Source organism: Odocoileus virginianus, chromosome 17 (assembly GCF_023699985.2).
Source record: "Odocoileus virginianus isolate 20LAN1187 ecotype Illinois chromosome 17, Ovbor_1.2, whole genome shotgun sequence".
Lineage (NCBI taxonomy): Eukaryota > Metazoa > Chordata > Mammalia > Artiodactyla > Cervidae > Odocoileus > Odocoileus virginianus.
The window spans coordinates 23,748,480-23,762,563 of record NC_069690.1 but is presented as its reverse complement, the minus strand read 5'-3'; the positions used below and the strand labels follow the sequence as shown (position 1 = coordinate 23,762,563).

The 14,084-nt window shown below is 57.9% G+C and overlaps 1 protein-coding gene across 5 annotated transcripts in view; it reads right to left on the bottom strand.

Annotated features, from left to right (window-relative positions):
- Nucleotides 1-103: 103 nt before the first annotated feature.
- The window catches only part of SPNS2 (SPNS lysolipid transporter 2, sphingosine-1-phosphate), an 89,450-nt gene continuing 75,469 nt past the window's right edge, over nucleotides 104-14,084 (bottom strand). For 3 of the 5 annotated variants that reach the window (XR_011492184.1, XR_011492185.1, XR_011492186.1), the window contains 11 exons: nucleotides 12,140-12,276; nucleotides 7,963-8,114; nucleotides 7,683-7,749; nucleotides 6,018-6,160; nucleotides 5,566-5,718; nucleotides 5,251-5,440; nucleotides 4,869-4,934; nucleotides 2,940-3,038; nucleotides 2,681-2,844; nucleotides 2,204-2,364; nucleotides 104-1,661 (listed from right to left, as the gene is read on the bottom strand). Coding sequence is in view for 2 of the 5 variants with exons in the window: in XM_070478902.1 (XP_070335003.1) it covers nucleotides 2,208-2,250; nucleotides 2,681-2,844; nucleotides 2,940-3,038; nucleotides 4,869-4,934; nucleotides 5,251-5,440; nucleotides 5,566-5,718; nucleotides 6,018-6,160; nucleotides 7,683-7,749; nucleotides 7,963-8,114; nucleotides 12,140-12,276 (1,214 nt within the window). In the remaining 3 variants the exon portion in view is untranslated. The remainder of the gene's footprint in view (nucleotides 1,662-2,203; nucleotides 2,365-2,680; nucleotides 2,845-2,939; nucleotides 3,039-4,868; nucleotides 4,935-5,250; nucleotides 5,441-5,565; nucleotides 5,719-6,017; nucleotides 6,161-7,682; nucleotides 7,750-7,962; nucleotides 8,115-12,139; nucleotides 12,277-14,084) is intronic. The other 2 variants (XM_070478902.1, XM_070478903.1) reach the window with 1 other exon arrangement.

The window sequence follows — 14,084 nt, the reverse complement described above, 5'->3', positions numbered from 1 at the left end:
CCAGGGCTCTGGTGTCTATGTGGGTTGAGTACAAGTGTGATCACACCTCGTGACCCCCGCCCCCACCCCTCCAGGCTGCTTTGCTGCGGGAGCCACCAGGGCATGACTTAAATAGCTTTATTTCTTCATTTACAAGAGGAATATATTTGGCTTCTCTCTTAAGACTCTTGAGATTCACAATCAGCAGCTCTAAAAAATAAAGGAGCAGTTTGGCTTCCGGAAGGAAGAGGAAGCAGCACTTGGACCTGGTTCTTGTACAACAAGAAAACATAGCTGGGGCCCCGGGCTGAGGCCGGGGTGGGAGTGGAGGCCAGGCTGGTCTTCGGGGGAGCCCCACCCCCTGGTTAAGCCCCCCTCCCAGGGTACCCCAGAGCTTGGTGGGGAGTGGGTGCTCCACCAACTTACCCACCCCTGAAGCCACGCCAACCAGCAACTTGAGCAGACAGCACTAAGCTGGCTGGCTCTTAGGATCTCCTGCCAGCCCCACGGGACCCACCAGACCAGCACCACCTTGATGTGGTGGGGAGGGAGCGTGTGGAGCAGAGGGGACAAGCGGGGGCCGGGGGGGGGGGGGGGTTCTGATGTGAAGTTGGCAGCTGTACCCTGGTGGCGGGGCGGGGGGAGTCTGGGCCACATGGAAACGTGTGAACTGAGTGGCTGACATGCGCAGGGAGGTGACTCTTTTGAGTGCTGGCCTCTCCCAATGCGCCTCAGCCTCCACCAGGCTCTCCCCAGGGACAGGAAGCTTGGAGGATGGCTGCTTCCTCTGGCAGCCAGAGCCCTGGCTACTGCCCCACGGATTCTGGGAATACTCCCCTGGGCGCTGCCCCTGGAAGGGGCCCAGCCTGGGGGCAGGAATCAGTTCCTGGCTTCTGTGGGGATGGTCAGGCAGGGGATGGACAGTGGGGGTGCTTCAGTGGATCCAAGGAGCCCTGTAGGGGCGGGGAAGCCCCAAAGGTCTCAAGCACGGGGCACAGGTGGTGCGTTGCACCACCAGGGCCTTCACTCCTGGTGACGCCAGCTCCCTGTCAGCCTGGTCCCCCACCTGGGACCAGCCCCAGTGCCCTCCAGAGTGACCAGCCGGGCTGGGAAGCGCCAGCAGCTTGGGTGCCCGGCTCTTGCCGGGTTGAGTCCAATGTCCTCAAGGTCAGAGGTCCTCATGGATCCGGCCCTTGGGGAGCCAGAAGTGCCGCCCTGAGGCCTGGACCCCCTCCTGTCCGTGTGGTCCAGGGGCTGTTGGGTCTTCAAAGCTGCAGCCAGCACCTTGCCCAGCAAGCTGTATGGGAAAGTCCAGTCCCCTGACCCCAGGGTCTGGGGAGGGCAGAGACCGCCCCAGGATCACATAAGCTGGGGACAGGCCAACCTCTCCCCACACACCCATGGGGGGCTGTCTCCTTCCGGGACCCCAGGGCCCCTGTGGCCCGGACCGGGGCCTGGGGGCGGCCTGTCCCAGGGCGTGGCTCCAGCACACACAGCCTTCCAGGTTAGTTGAGGACACAGCTTCTTGGGGCCACTGCCACCCAGCAGTCCCAGACCAGAGCTGGTGGGTGCCCCGCTGTGGGCCACAAGGAAAGCTTCGGGACAGCCCTGCAGGGCCAGGGTGCCGGGGGACGCCTCCCAGACCAGGCGGGAGGCGGGGTCCTTCATTATCCCAGCGGCACCTGGAGGGAGGGGGTCAGAGGTCAGGTGCAACGCCCAGTCCAGGACTCCCCTCCGGATCCTCCCTCTGGGCCCCACTGGCTGGGACAGCAGATCTGCCACGGCTAAGGCGTGGGGGCAGTGACCTTGGACTTTCCTCTGCTGGGAAGCTAAGGCCCCCGGAGGCCAGGCCCAGAGGAAGGTCCAAGTAGGAGTCAGGCTCTGGCACCTCCAGGAGGATTTGGGAGGATGGAACCCGGAACAGCAGGGAGTTCCTGGCCAGTCCCCACCCTGACCTGTGCCCCCCAGCCCTTCTGAGGAAGGAAGGGGGAGCTGATTTACTGGAAGAGGGAGCCTGTCCGCCCCCCATCCCGTGGGTCTACCGGTCAATCCAGGCAACATTACTGGAGGAAGAGGACCAGTCCCAGGGCTGGGATGTGCTCAGGCAGGAGGCCACTCACAGGGAGTCTAGAATTTCCCTCTGCACAACTAGCTCCCCACTCCGAGATCCCCACCCCTTCCCTCCCACAAGAAGCGCCCCACCACCCACCCAACCCACACTCACTGCCTCAGACTTTCACGGATGCGGGAGGCATCACCAGCTGGTTCACCCTGGGGGAGAGACGGGCGGGGGTCAAGGTGGCACATCAGCGGGGGCCGGGCCCGGGCACTGCTCTGGAGCATCGCATCGCGGGGGCCGGCGGGCCGGACGTGCTGGGCAGGGACCTCGTCAGCCCCAGGGGGAGGTGGGAGAGCCCAGGAGTGGGGAGAGGGGAGAGAGAGAGAGGGGAGTAAAGAGGAGAGGAGAAAGAAGTCAGACGGTGAGAGGAAAACGAAGGGGCAGAGCCCCAGCCCTGAAAACCATTCATTCCAGAGAAACACTGTCTAGACCCACCACACAAACCCCGGGGCCACCGTGGGCTCCCACTAGTGATGCAGGCCGCACCTCTTGGAGGCGGGGACCTCATCGGCCAGGTGAACCCACCCACTTCACCCTGTCACAGCCGCAGCAGGCCCACCCCCACCCACGCCACCAACTCACTGCTGCTCAGCCTTGGCACGGTCGCTGAGGAAGAAGAGCGCGGTGGCCAGGAAGAACATGCCACCCAGGACCACGACGAAGGGGCACAGCATGAGGGCATAGCCCAGGCTCAGAAACTCCCAGAGCGGGGAGTCCTTGGTGCTCTGGCGGATCAGGTCAGAGATCTGGGGGGTGGAGGAGCCAGTGGATGTCAGGATGGGGCCTCCTCCTGAAGCCCCCCGAACCACCCATCCCTGCCCCTCCAGTCCCTGGTACTCACAAAGCCAATGAGGTAGGGGCTTCCGGCGTCCCCCAGTAGGTGGGAGGTGAAGCTCTGCAGGGCCACGGCAGTAGCCCGCCTGGTGGGGATGACCACATACTGTGCAAGAGGTGGCAGGTCAGAGGCCAGGAGAGCCAGGTGCAGCCACCTGGCCTCTCCCCAGGGGGCCGACACTTCTGCAGCTCCCATGGCCTCCCACGCAGCCCTGCCCCAGGGTCCTCACACACTGCTCTCCTGGGCCCTCCTCTCTTCCCCACCCCCTCCCCCAGCTCCTGAGTCCACACTGCCTGAGCACCTGCACTTGGCCCTTGCCAGGGAGCCAAGCGCACCGGTCATGGGCAAACCGAGGCCCAGAGGCACAGAGATGGCCCACGGCCGCCCTGGGACCAGAACCCCGGCCTCAGGCTTGCCCTCACCTCCCCCGCAGGAGAAAGACCCATCCTGACTGCCCTGCCGAGGCCCAGGCCGGCTGAGATGGGCGATGCTGGTGAAGAGGACCCTGCCTGGAAGAACCTCCACTTTCACCCCCAGCACCGACTGCGAGAGCCCCTGGGCCCCCAAAATCCACCTTCCCGCCTAGACCAAGCAGGTCCTGACCCACAAGGGGGCCACAGCTCTAAAGCTGGGTGGGCCAAGGCCAGACAGAAGGGCTGGTGGCAGAGGAGCAGAGGGTGCCCTGGGCAGCCCCCTGCCCCAGAACCCCACCCTTTGTGGACAGATTATGACAGCAGCTAGTGCCCACCAGGCACCCAGTTGCTAGGGGCGGGGGGAGGGGAGACCTCGATTGCATGGCCCCGTTTCCAGGAATAATTAGTCACTTAGCTGTGACACTTAATAAAATGGAACACAATTTCCCTGGGACCCAAACCCTGTCAGCAGCTGGGGCTGCCCCTGGGGGTAGAGGCAGAGCAGGGGTCCTGCCTACCTCCAAGGGCACTTAATTCAGTCTCACTCCAACCGTCACTCCCACGCGTGCAGTGACCCCGCCCTACCCCTGCCATGGTAGGTAGGGTGCCTGGCACCATGCTGAGGTGCAGAGCTGAGTCAGACCTCCCACTCTTCTAGCCATGGGCTGGGGTTAGCCAGGGGAGACAACCCTGGGTGAAGCAGATTTGCAGGGAAGCTCGGGTGAGGCAAGGCAGGCTTCCTGGAGGAGGAGAGATGGCAGGGGCCCGACACCCAGGCAGAATCTGACCTCCTAGGCTGACCCGTACTCTGACAGCAAACCCCAAGTGCCCTGAAGGTGGCCCCGAAGGAGTCCTTCCTCCTCCCTTCCCCCCAAGGGTCCCACCCCCAGCACCTCCCAGACACTCCCCACCACCAGTCCCCCGCATATCCTCCTCCCAACCCTCTCCTGGCCCCGACTTGGAGGATCCCTGAGGTCAGGACCACTTGTCACCCCATTTCCAACCACCACCCCCAGACTGCTGCCTGTTATCAAGGCCACAGGCCCCTCCGGGTCCATCCTAGACTGCTCCTGTCCCTGCCCAAGGACACAAATCCCTGCCACCACTCAGACAGCCCTTTGTCCCTGGCTGGCTGGTCTGGAGCCCATTGTTGGCCCTGTGAAGACAGCCTCTGTCCACCCAGCCCAGCCGCAGGCATCGGGCAGGCGCGCCCGGGACCCGGAGGTCTGAGTCCACAGGAGCTCAGACCCTGGGGGCGGAGCACGGGCAGACAGCACCACGCTGGTGCCAGCCTGGCACTGCCAGCCTCCCGGCCACAAACCTAGGCCTGCAGACATTACCCTTCTGCACCCAGTCCCCACATTCCCTCCCTTCTGCCTGCTCAACCCTCTGATTCCAGGCCCTGACCCAATGCAGACCCCCCAAAATCCCCACTGTCTCCCTTCACAAGTCCTGCAAGCTCTCCCACCCCTTCACCCGCCCTACCCAGCTGCCCTGAGCGGTCAGCCATGGCCTGCCTCACCATGAGGATGTCCGCGGTGATGGCCCAGTTAGAAAACAGCAGCGTCTCCCCTACGAAGATGCAGATCTGTCCGGGGTTGGGAGAAGACCAGAACAACCATCAGGGGGCACTCTACCCACCATCGGTCCCAGGCTGCTCCCTGCACCCTGGCTGCTGGCAGGCAGCCCCCCACAAGCCTCCCCCTCAACTCCTGAAGTCAGGCTCCTGGGAAATCTGTGGATAATCTACAGGCTTCAAGCCAGGCTCACAGCCCTGAAGGGCACCCAGAGCCCTTGTCAGAGCAGGGACAGAAGACTGGAGCATCCAGTTGGCGGGGGTGGGGGGCACCTCCTACCCCCACATTTCCTGTTCCAGAGCCCCTGCACCCACCCCCAACACTCACATAGGCCCCCACGATGCTGCTCTTGGCGGCCACGAAGATGAGGCAGATGAAGATGGCAGAGCCCAGCATGCCCACAGCGCACACCAGTGGGTCAGCCCTCTGGGTCCGCAGGCGGCACCAGCGCGTGGCTCCTGCCCCCGTGACCACACCCAGAAAACCCGTGAAGCAGGTGATGGCCCCAAAGATGAGGCTGCAGAGACAGAAGACAGTGGGGCGCAGGTTAAGGGGGCAGAGCTGGGGTACGGGGGCTGACCGCATCCCTCACCACCCACCCCCCGCCTGCCCCCTGGCACCGACCCCCGGGCCTGGCCCCACCTGTCCTTGGCCCCACAGGGCGGGCTGCTGCAGGTCTCTGCCGTCTTCTGCACGACTTGGGCGCGGTGCAGGTAGAGCGGAATCCACATGCCGAGGGCCCCTGTGGCGAAGGACACGGCCGACGTGGCCAGGGAGGAGAAGACGTAGCTGCGGCTGGAGAGAGGCCAGGGCAGCGACACTGAGCAGGGGGGGCTGGCACCCCTGCAGCTGGCAGGGCCCAGGAGGCAGGCTTTCCGCCCTCACACCCTCCCCCCAAGGGCAGAAGGCCTCAGACACCTTCCCTGCAGGCTCCGGGGCTGAGGGCTCTGGCTTCAGGAATCATAAACACTAATGGTCTCAGCACTGTCAACAGTGGAGATTCCAGGGAGTCTGGCCAAGCAGGCGAGGGGGGAATGTCTTCTCATCTCGGAACCCCTCCCTCTTCCCACTGGACCCCTCCCAGCAGCACTCACTTGCGGATCAGGGCCTTCATGTCCCGGAGCCATGACGTCCGTGCCTTGAGCTGCCCCCCAAGCTGGTCGGCGTGGCCCCTCTTCGTGGCCGGGACCAGGACAAGGATGAGCGTTCCTGTGATCATGCCCAGGATGGGGGACACCTGGCGGGGCAGGGTGCACCAAGTTAGGACACCAGGGCCCCAGAGTCTTTGTCTCTCTTTGGCACTGGGAAGGGGTACCAGGCCAGCCATGACTTCTCTGGGCCCCGGGCTCCTCCTCTGGGCTCATATCTGCCCAGTCTTCCAGATCGAGCAAAGCCAGTGGGGGTGATGCCAGCACAGAGGGCTGGTGGGCTCCAAATGGGCTGTCCAGACTAGGGGTAGGATGGGAGAGGGGACTGAAAGTGAAAGGGAAGGAGGGAGGGATGGTCAGAATGGAGGAAGGAAGGAGGATAGATTGCTAAATAGAGAGACAGACAGATGGATGAATGCTCAGATGGATGGATTGCTGGGTGGATGAATTAACACATGGTAACACAGGAGGATGGATAAATGGATGGGTGATGGATGGAACAAAAGGAAGACAGGTAGGTGGGTGGATGAGAACCAGGAGAGTTCCTGGGGTCAGGGGCCAGATACCAGCTCTTACCCACCTCCCTGGGTCTGGGAAAGTTTCTCAGGCCAGTTCCTCTCCCTGGGGAGGGTGGGCACTGAGAAGGGACTGGTTGGGCATGAAACTTCCAGCTAATATATCAAGTAGGTGACCATTTGGAAGGGGCCCATGTGGGTGGCTCAGCAGTAAAGAATTTGCCTGCAATGCAGGCAACCTGAGTTTGATCCCTGGGTTGGGAAGATCCCCTGGAGGAGGCATGCCAAGCCACTCTAGTACTCTTGCCTAGAGAATCCCATGGACAGAGGTGCAGGCTGCAGTCCTCAGGGTCACACAGAGTTGGACACAACTGAAGTGACTAAGCAGCCACAGCAGCATGGGGGTCCCAGGAGAACAGAGGCTCGGGGGCCCCTCTAGGTCTTCCTTGCATCCTGCCCAGTGTCAAGAACAGAATCTCTAAGGCCCCAGGCCTCTCTCCAGATGGAAGGAGCACATCTTGGAAGCCTGGATTCCAATCCACCAGCTCCTCCACCGGCTCATGAGAACAGGGAAATCTGTACCCACCCCCACCAGGCCTGGGAGCCCGTGGGCTGGGAAGTTCCTCTCCATTTGCCGTCTCCCCCCACCCCCCCATCAAAAAATTCCACGGAGGCTGCTTCCTTCCTGCTTTTGAGGAAAAAACACTTTGTCTTAAGCTTCCTCTCCTTCGCGAGACTGGGGATCTCTGTTTCCTCTGATTGCACCGTCCTGGGGCCTTGGCACACTTGTGCTGAATCCTCCTGCAGGACAGGAAGCGGCCCCACACGGGTGTCTCAGTCCCACCCTGGCATAGTGCCCCCCCACCCCCCTGGTTGAACCAGGAAATGCCACCATGAACCTGGAATTTCCTTCGTCCTCACAGACTGCGGCCCCTGAGGGTGGCGGGGACAAGTCTGGCTCCCTGACACCTCAAAGTGGGCTCATGGAGAAGAGCTCAGGTCCGCGAGGTAGGAAGCTAGGGGGTCAGGCCTGGGCTCTGTCCCCGAATCTCTGGGTGACCCTGGGCAAGAGCTGGTCTGGGGGAGGTGTCCTTACCCGCAAGGCCCAGTGCCAGTCTCCGGCTGCCTGCTTCACGCTGGAGCCGGTGATATAGCCCAGACCGCTGCAGAGAAAACAGTGCAGTCAGGCAGGGACGGGCAGGGGTGTGGGGGTCAGGGGATGCTCACCAGTCCAGGAGGCCACCAGCCCTGCCCCACCCCAACACCCCCTCAGCCAGCCAGGGAGCTGGGCGCCCTCATGTTTGGGTCACAGAGAGCCGGACGTCAAGGAGAGCGGATGGTCAGAAATCCAAGGGGACCCTGCCCGGATCCCTCACCTGCCCAGCGGGATGGCGAAGTAGAAGACAGACAGCATGAGCGTGCGCGTGTTCTTGGTGAAGAGGTCGCCGATGATGGTGGGCGCGATGGTGGAGTAGCTGGCCTCGCCGATGCCCACCAGCCCGCGGGAGAGGACCAGCAGCCAGAAGTGCTGTGGGAGAGGGGCGCAGGCTGCCGGGGGGCCGTCCTGCTCCTCTGCCTGCTCATCCTTGGTCCCCGCTTTGCTCCCCACCCCCTGCGGGGCCCCGGAGCCAGGATGGAGCCCAACCACGGCCTGAGCAACAACTACACCCCGGGCCACTTCGTCTTAGTTTCCGCCTCTGAACAGTGGGTCGGACTGGGCCCAGGACTGGGATGGAGCTGGACCTTCATGGGCTGAGAGCTGTAGGTGTGGCAGGAGCGGCAGCCTGTGTCTCCACTGCCAGCCCCACCGATTAGGAGCCTTCCTCCCTGGGTTCTGACCCCCACTGCGGGAGCCTCAAGCCAGCCCCACTCTGAGTCCCACCCCCCGCCAGGGCCGCTGGGCTGACCTGGCGGCACTGGGGACCCAGTGTACACCGGGAGCGGGCAGGGTGAGCCCAGTGGGCTTGGCACCCCTCCCCCACCACACATCAAAGAGCAGAGCCCAGCTGAGCCGGGAAGGGTGGGGCCGTGCCAGCTGCCAGTGGTCCTACCCGCTTTGATGTGGACCCGGCCCCTCCATCCCCTCAGCTGCCCAGGGCCTGAGAACCAAGCCTGGTCATTTTCCCCCGGCCCCACCCTGCCCACCCATCCGGCCCAGCATCGCCCACATCCAGCCCTCCTCCGGGTCTCCGTTTCCTGCTCTCCATCTCCATCGCTTTCCCAGCCCTCTCTCCGCATCGCTGGTCCTGCCCACCCATCTCTGTGCCTCTCATTTCCATAGTTCCTTCACCCTTTCACTCTCCATCTTCCTTCCCCTGGCCCCCTGCCTGTGCTGCTTTCCCTGGGAATCAGCTGCCCACAGCCTTTGCCTAGTTTTCTGCTGGATTCTGTTGGATTCTTTGTCTTGCATTGGTTTCTGTTAGCTTCTTATGTATCATGGGAATCGACATTTATTAGATAGGTCACAAATATTTTCCACCATCATCTTTCTTTCCACTTTTTTACAGGGAGTTTCATCACACAGAAGCTTTGTGTTATTTAATTCAATACTGTCCCAGCTGCTGATTTTCCCTTAATGGTTTCTGAATTTCACATCTTGCTCAGGAAGGGCTAGTCCATCCCAGAACAACAACAACAACAACAAAATATATATATATATATATATATTCTTATCTTTTGTGTTTATTTTAGAAAGAGAAAGAAAATGGGAATGATGTCCTATTCTCCTCCGTTACAAGAGCAGACAGATAAGACCTCTTTGACAAAGGATCCCATTGATCTTCACTCCCCCCCTGGAACTGGATATCTTGTGCATTTGTCATGACTTCTACCTTTGCCTGTGTGTACACATACCAGGGGACAACATTCAGTGTCCCCTGTGTGCTTTCAAAAAAACATCAAATGACCATGTTTTTCTTCCTGCATCTTGTCCCACAACTTGCTTTTTTTCCCTTCATCTTTTGGAAACCCATTTCAGCTGGTAAATGTAGATGGAGTTCATTCATTTGCTGCCAAGAATCTCATAGCATGAATACACCCCATTCTATCTGGGCATCCCCCTAGTCATGATCATTTAGACTATTTGTCTTCTCTCTCCCTGTCTCTTTTTTTCTATTACAAAACTACGACAGATGTCCTTGCATGCACCCGTTACTTTGTCCATGAGGTGGAGTTTCTCTCTTCGGCATATACTTCGAAGTAGAAGGCAGGGCTCTGGGGTGTACACAGAATTTTATAAAATCCTGCCACTTTGCTCTTCAAAGAGGCACTCCCAATTTACACTCCCACCAGCAGCTTTAATAACACTTGGTATTGTCAGCCTTTTTAATTGCTGCCAATCTGACGGGTGTGAAATGGCATCTCATTGTTGTTTTAATTTGCAGTGCCCTCATTACTCTTGAAGCCAAGAACCATCTCTTCCTACATACATTGCTCTTTGGGGATCTTCCTCAGGAATTGCCTCTCACTATTCTTTGCCTGTTTTTTTTACTGAGCTATTTGTCTTTTTCCTGTTGATTTTTATAGTTTGCTTTTAACTTTACTTTCATCTATCTGGGATTTATTTTGAAGTGTGGTTAGAAATACAGACCATACTTTATCTTCCATCCAGATGGACACCCAGTCCTCCCAACACCATTTATTAGAGATGTAACTTTCATTCTCCCATGAAAAGGAGGACTCTGTTTACGCGATCTCTTAGTTTATCCCTCTGCTGTTTTAGTTAGAATAGCCATGTTGTGATAACTAATGGGGCAAGGCCCCTTTCACTGTTATTTTCACAATGCTCTTGGCTGTTCCTGGGCATTTTCTCTGCCAAATTAACTTCAGAATCACATTGCCAAGGTCCACCAAAACCCCCCATGGGACTCAGAACATGACTGCAAGTGAATTTAGAGGTGAATTGGGGATGACCCGTCTGTTTCTCCCCCCGCCTCTGTTCATCTTCTCCCCCCAGCTCTCCTTTCCTTCCACATACCCAGAACGGTGCCCAGACTTGACATCATGGTCCTAGACTCACTGGTCAATCCCAGAAGCAGCCTCGTGGGCAGGACAAGACCCGGGGGGGGGGGGGGGGCAGGAGTTTCTTCTGGTCCATTCCCCATTTTTGACTGTGGCCATTGGGCTCTACCTGATGCTCTATGTCTGGAGCTTATCTGACCTGACCCTCCTCCTTGAAGTTGTCCCATGAAGCAAAGCTGGAACCCCCAAATCTACCAGTTCTCTCTGCCCTCACCTCCAACCTCCTCTCAAAAAGTGTAAATCTAACTCACCCTTCCCTTCTTCAGACTCTCTCCCAGGGTCCCAGAAAGAAGTTCAGGCCTCCCAACTTGGCAGTCAAGGCTCTCCATGACCTGGTTCCTGCCTTCCTCTCCTGTCAAAGCACTCTCCTCCTTGATCTGTCAACACTCTACACCATTTATGCCTCCATAGGACTGCTCCCTCAGCCCGTGCCATCTTCACCAAAAGGCCAAACCTGCCTGTCTTGCCTGCCCAGCTCAAGTGCCACCTCCTCCAGGAAGTCTTCCCTGACTACACAGATGTCAAAGACTGCTCTGTCTCTTCAGTGAGGACTTTCAGCACTTTGCATATCTTGAAAGTCTGAATGTGGGAGCTCCTGTCACATCTTCCCACCCCCATCCTGGATGCCCCCAAGGCCAGCATCTCCTCTTTTGTCCCCTAGGCTGGAAACTCCCTGAGGATAAGACCTGATTTTCGCCCTTCTTCCTCTATCTCCATCCACAATAGCCATCATGTGATTGTCCTCCCTCTGTTTGAACACCCCTAGTGACGGGACACTCACTACCTATCAGAGCAAAATATCTCCTCTTTGGAAGAAAGAACAGGAATAAAAATGTGTTAAACACCTTCCATGTATGTGTCAGGGTGTGGACATCCACCAGGTCAGTTACTTCTCACAACAGCCCTTCAAGCTGAGAAGTGTTATCCCCCTATTAAAGATGAGGAAACTGAGGCTCAGAGAAGTAAAGCAAGTTTCTCCAGATCACAAAGCTGAATGGGCCACAGAACTGGGATCTTCAAACCCTGAACTGTGGGAGCCAAGTCAGAAACATCTTCCTTATGTTGAACTGATGTTTATTTCTGGAGGACTTTGATCCAGGGAGCCGGCTGGTCATTGGACAAAGAGCAAACTGTGTGAGGCCCAAAGAAAGGTAGCGATATATCTAGAGTCTCGCAGCAAGATGACAGCAGAGACAAGACTAGAACCCAAGGTCCTGACTCCTTGGCCCGACTTGCTTCCCCCTGTTCCTCACATTCTCTGCAAATCAGAAGCAGCTCAGGGAGAGTTAAGATGTCCCACCAGGCTACGAGTCCTTCAGCTCAAGGCCAGCACAGGGAAAGCCCATCAGCAAGGCCAGTGTATCGAAGTACCCAAAGACCCCCTCACCCCACTCTACTTGAACCCAACAGGCTGGAACCCCAGTCTAGACTAGGACAGGTCAGTCAGACTAGCCACCCTCTGGAGGAACCAGGACACATGGACGGGACGCACAGGAATGGGAATGTTGGGTGGGAAGCCCGGGCAGGCCTCACCTGCTGGGGGATGAAGGAGCTGGAGAACGTGACCGCCGACCAGAAGAAAATCCCGCAGCTGAGGATCACTTTCCTGTTGAAGCGGTCACCCAGGTAGCCGAAGATGGGGGCGGCCACCATGAAGCTGCAGATGAAAACTGCATGGGAGAGGAGAGTTTCAGGGGTGGGGCAGAAGGTGGGAGGGTCCCACAGCAGAGCCCACCTGCTCAGATCACCCAGCAAGAGACCAAGTGCCTTTTGAGGAAGCAGCCCCCACCCAAGAGGGGCAGCCTCGGCCAGAGCCCAGGCCCAGGGGAGCCAGAACAGCCCCATTGGGTTAGGAGACCGCGTAATTGCATCTTCTTCAGCCCAGCAGAAGGTGAGCCCTTCGGGTACTTGAATAGGGCTAAGCTCCCCACTCCAATGTTCTGGGGCGTCCCTGGTGGCTCAGCTGGTAAAGAATCTGCCTGCAATGCGGGAGACCTGGGTTCCATCCTTGGAGAAGGGAACGGCTACCCACTCCAGTATTCTGGCCTGGAGAATTCCATGGACTGTATAGTCCATGGTGTTGCAGAGGGTCAGACACAACTGAGTGACTTTCACTTTTTAAAAGAGTGAAGATTTATTCATGGAACACTTCCATGCACCAGGGTCTGTTCTGGGGGTTCATCACATCACATCTTGTGTGTCCTTCTGATCCATGCCCCATCTCACTTCTCTCTCTCACACACTCAGAAAAGTGACTTCCCCATAGCTCCAACAGCAGTAAATGTTCCAGTGGGAATTTGACCCCCCTATCTGTCTGACTCGAGCCAGTCTTCCTTATACTTTGCCACACTGCTCTCCTTATTATATTTGAAAAAGAGGTTCAGAGAGGGAAAGGGACCTGCCCAAGGCCACACAGCAAAAGAGGGCAGAACTGAACCTGGAAACCCAGGTCTTATACTGGCCTGATCACACAGCCACCCCTATTCCCAGTAAGCTACAGAGGCTTTCCTAACAATTAGAAACATTGTCATCTCTTTGTTCATTCATTCATTCAATAACTCGCTCATTCATCCATCCTTTCATCCATTCAACAAAGACAAAAATTCCTGGCCTCTTGAAGTTTTCATTGTAGTGAGAAACAGACAATAAAATTTAAAATATAGTATGTCAGGTGGTGACAAGTGCTAAGGAGGGGAAAAGGACAGAAAAAGGAGATAGGAAAAGCATGAAAGAGAAAGAATACAGGCATAAACATTTTAAATAGAAAGGTCAGAGAAGGTGACATTTCAACGAAGACCTGGAGGAGATGAGATGAATCATGCAGATAGTAGATTGAGAACAGCAAATGCAAAGGTCCTGGGGCAGAAGTGGGTTTAGCGCATTTGTGGAACGACAGAGAGACCAGAGTAGCTGACACAGAGGGACCTGGAGGAAAGGCCAGGTCGGGTAGAACCTTGTGGCCCACTGAGGTGACTGTGGCTTCTAGTGAGAGAGGAAGACACCAGAGGATGCTGAGCAGAGGCGTGAGGTGACCTGGTTTTGTTCTTCCAGAACAAGAGAGCAGCAGAGTCTTAGAGGACCCCATGGGGATGGCTCTAGCAGGATGGGAGGGGCCCTGGGGGTCCCAGGTGGGATGAAGAGGCCAGCAAGGCAGGGTAAGCACGAGGTCATGCGGAGAGGCAGCCCCCGATTCCTCCTCCTGGAAGGCAGACCCGCAGCTGATGGGCAGATGGCCAGACAAAGCCCGGGTGAGCAGAGAGGGTGGCCTCTGACCGCCAAGTTGGATGTTCACAGGGGCTGGCTGGTCTCTCACAGGCCTGCGCCCCTAGGAGGAGAGACAGAGGGAGGGAGAAGGGCAGGCTGGAGCAGCATGACTGTGTGTATGGGTGTGAGGGTACTTTTTAATCCCAACTGGGTGATGGAAGCCTGCTGCAGAATCAGCACAGCGGAGAGGTGCAAGAATCTGGGCTCCAGACAC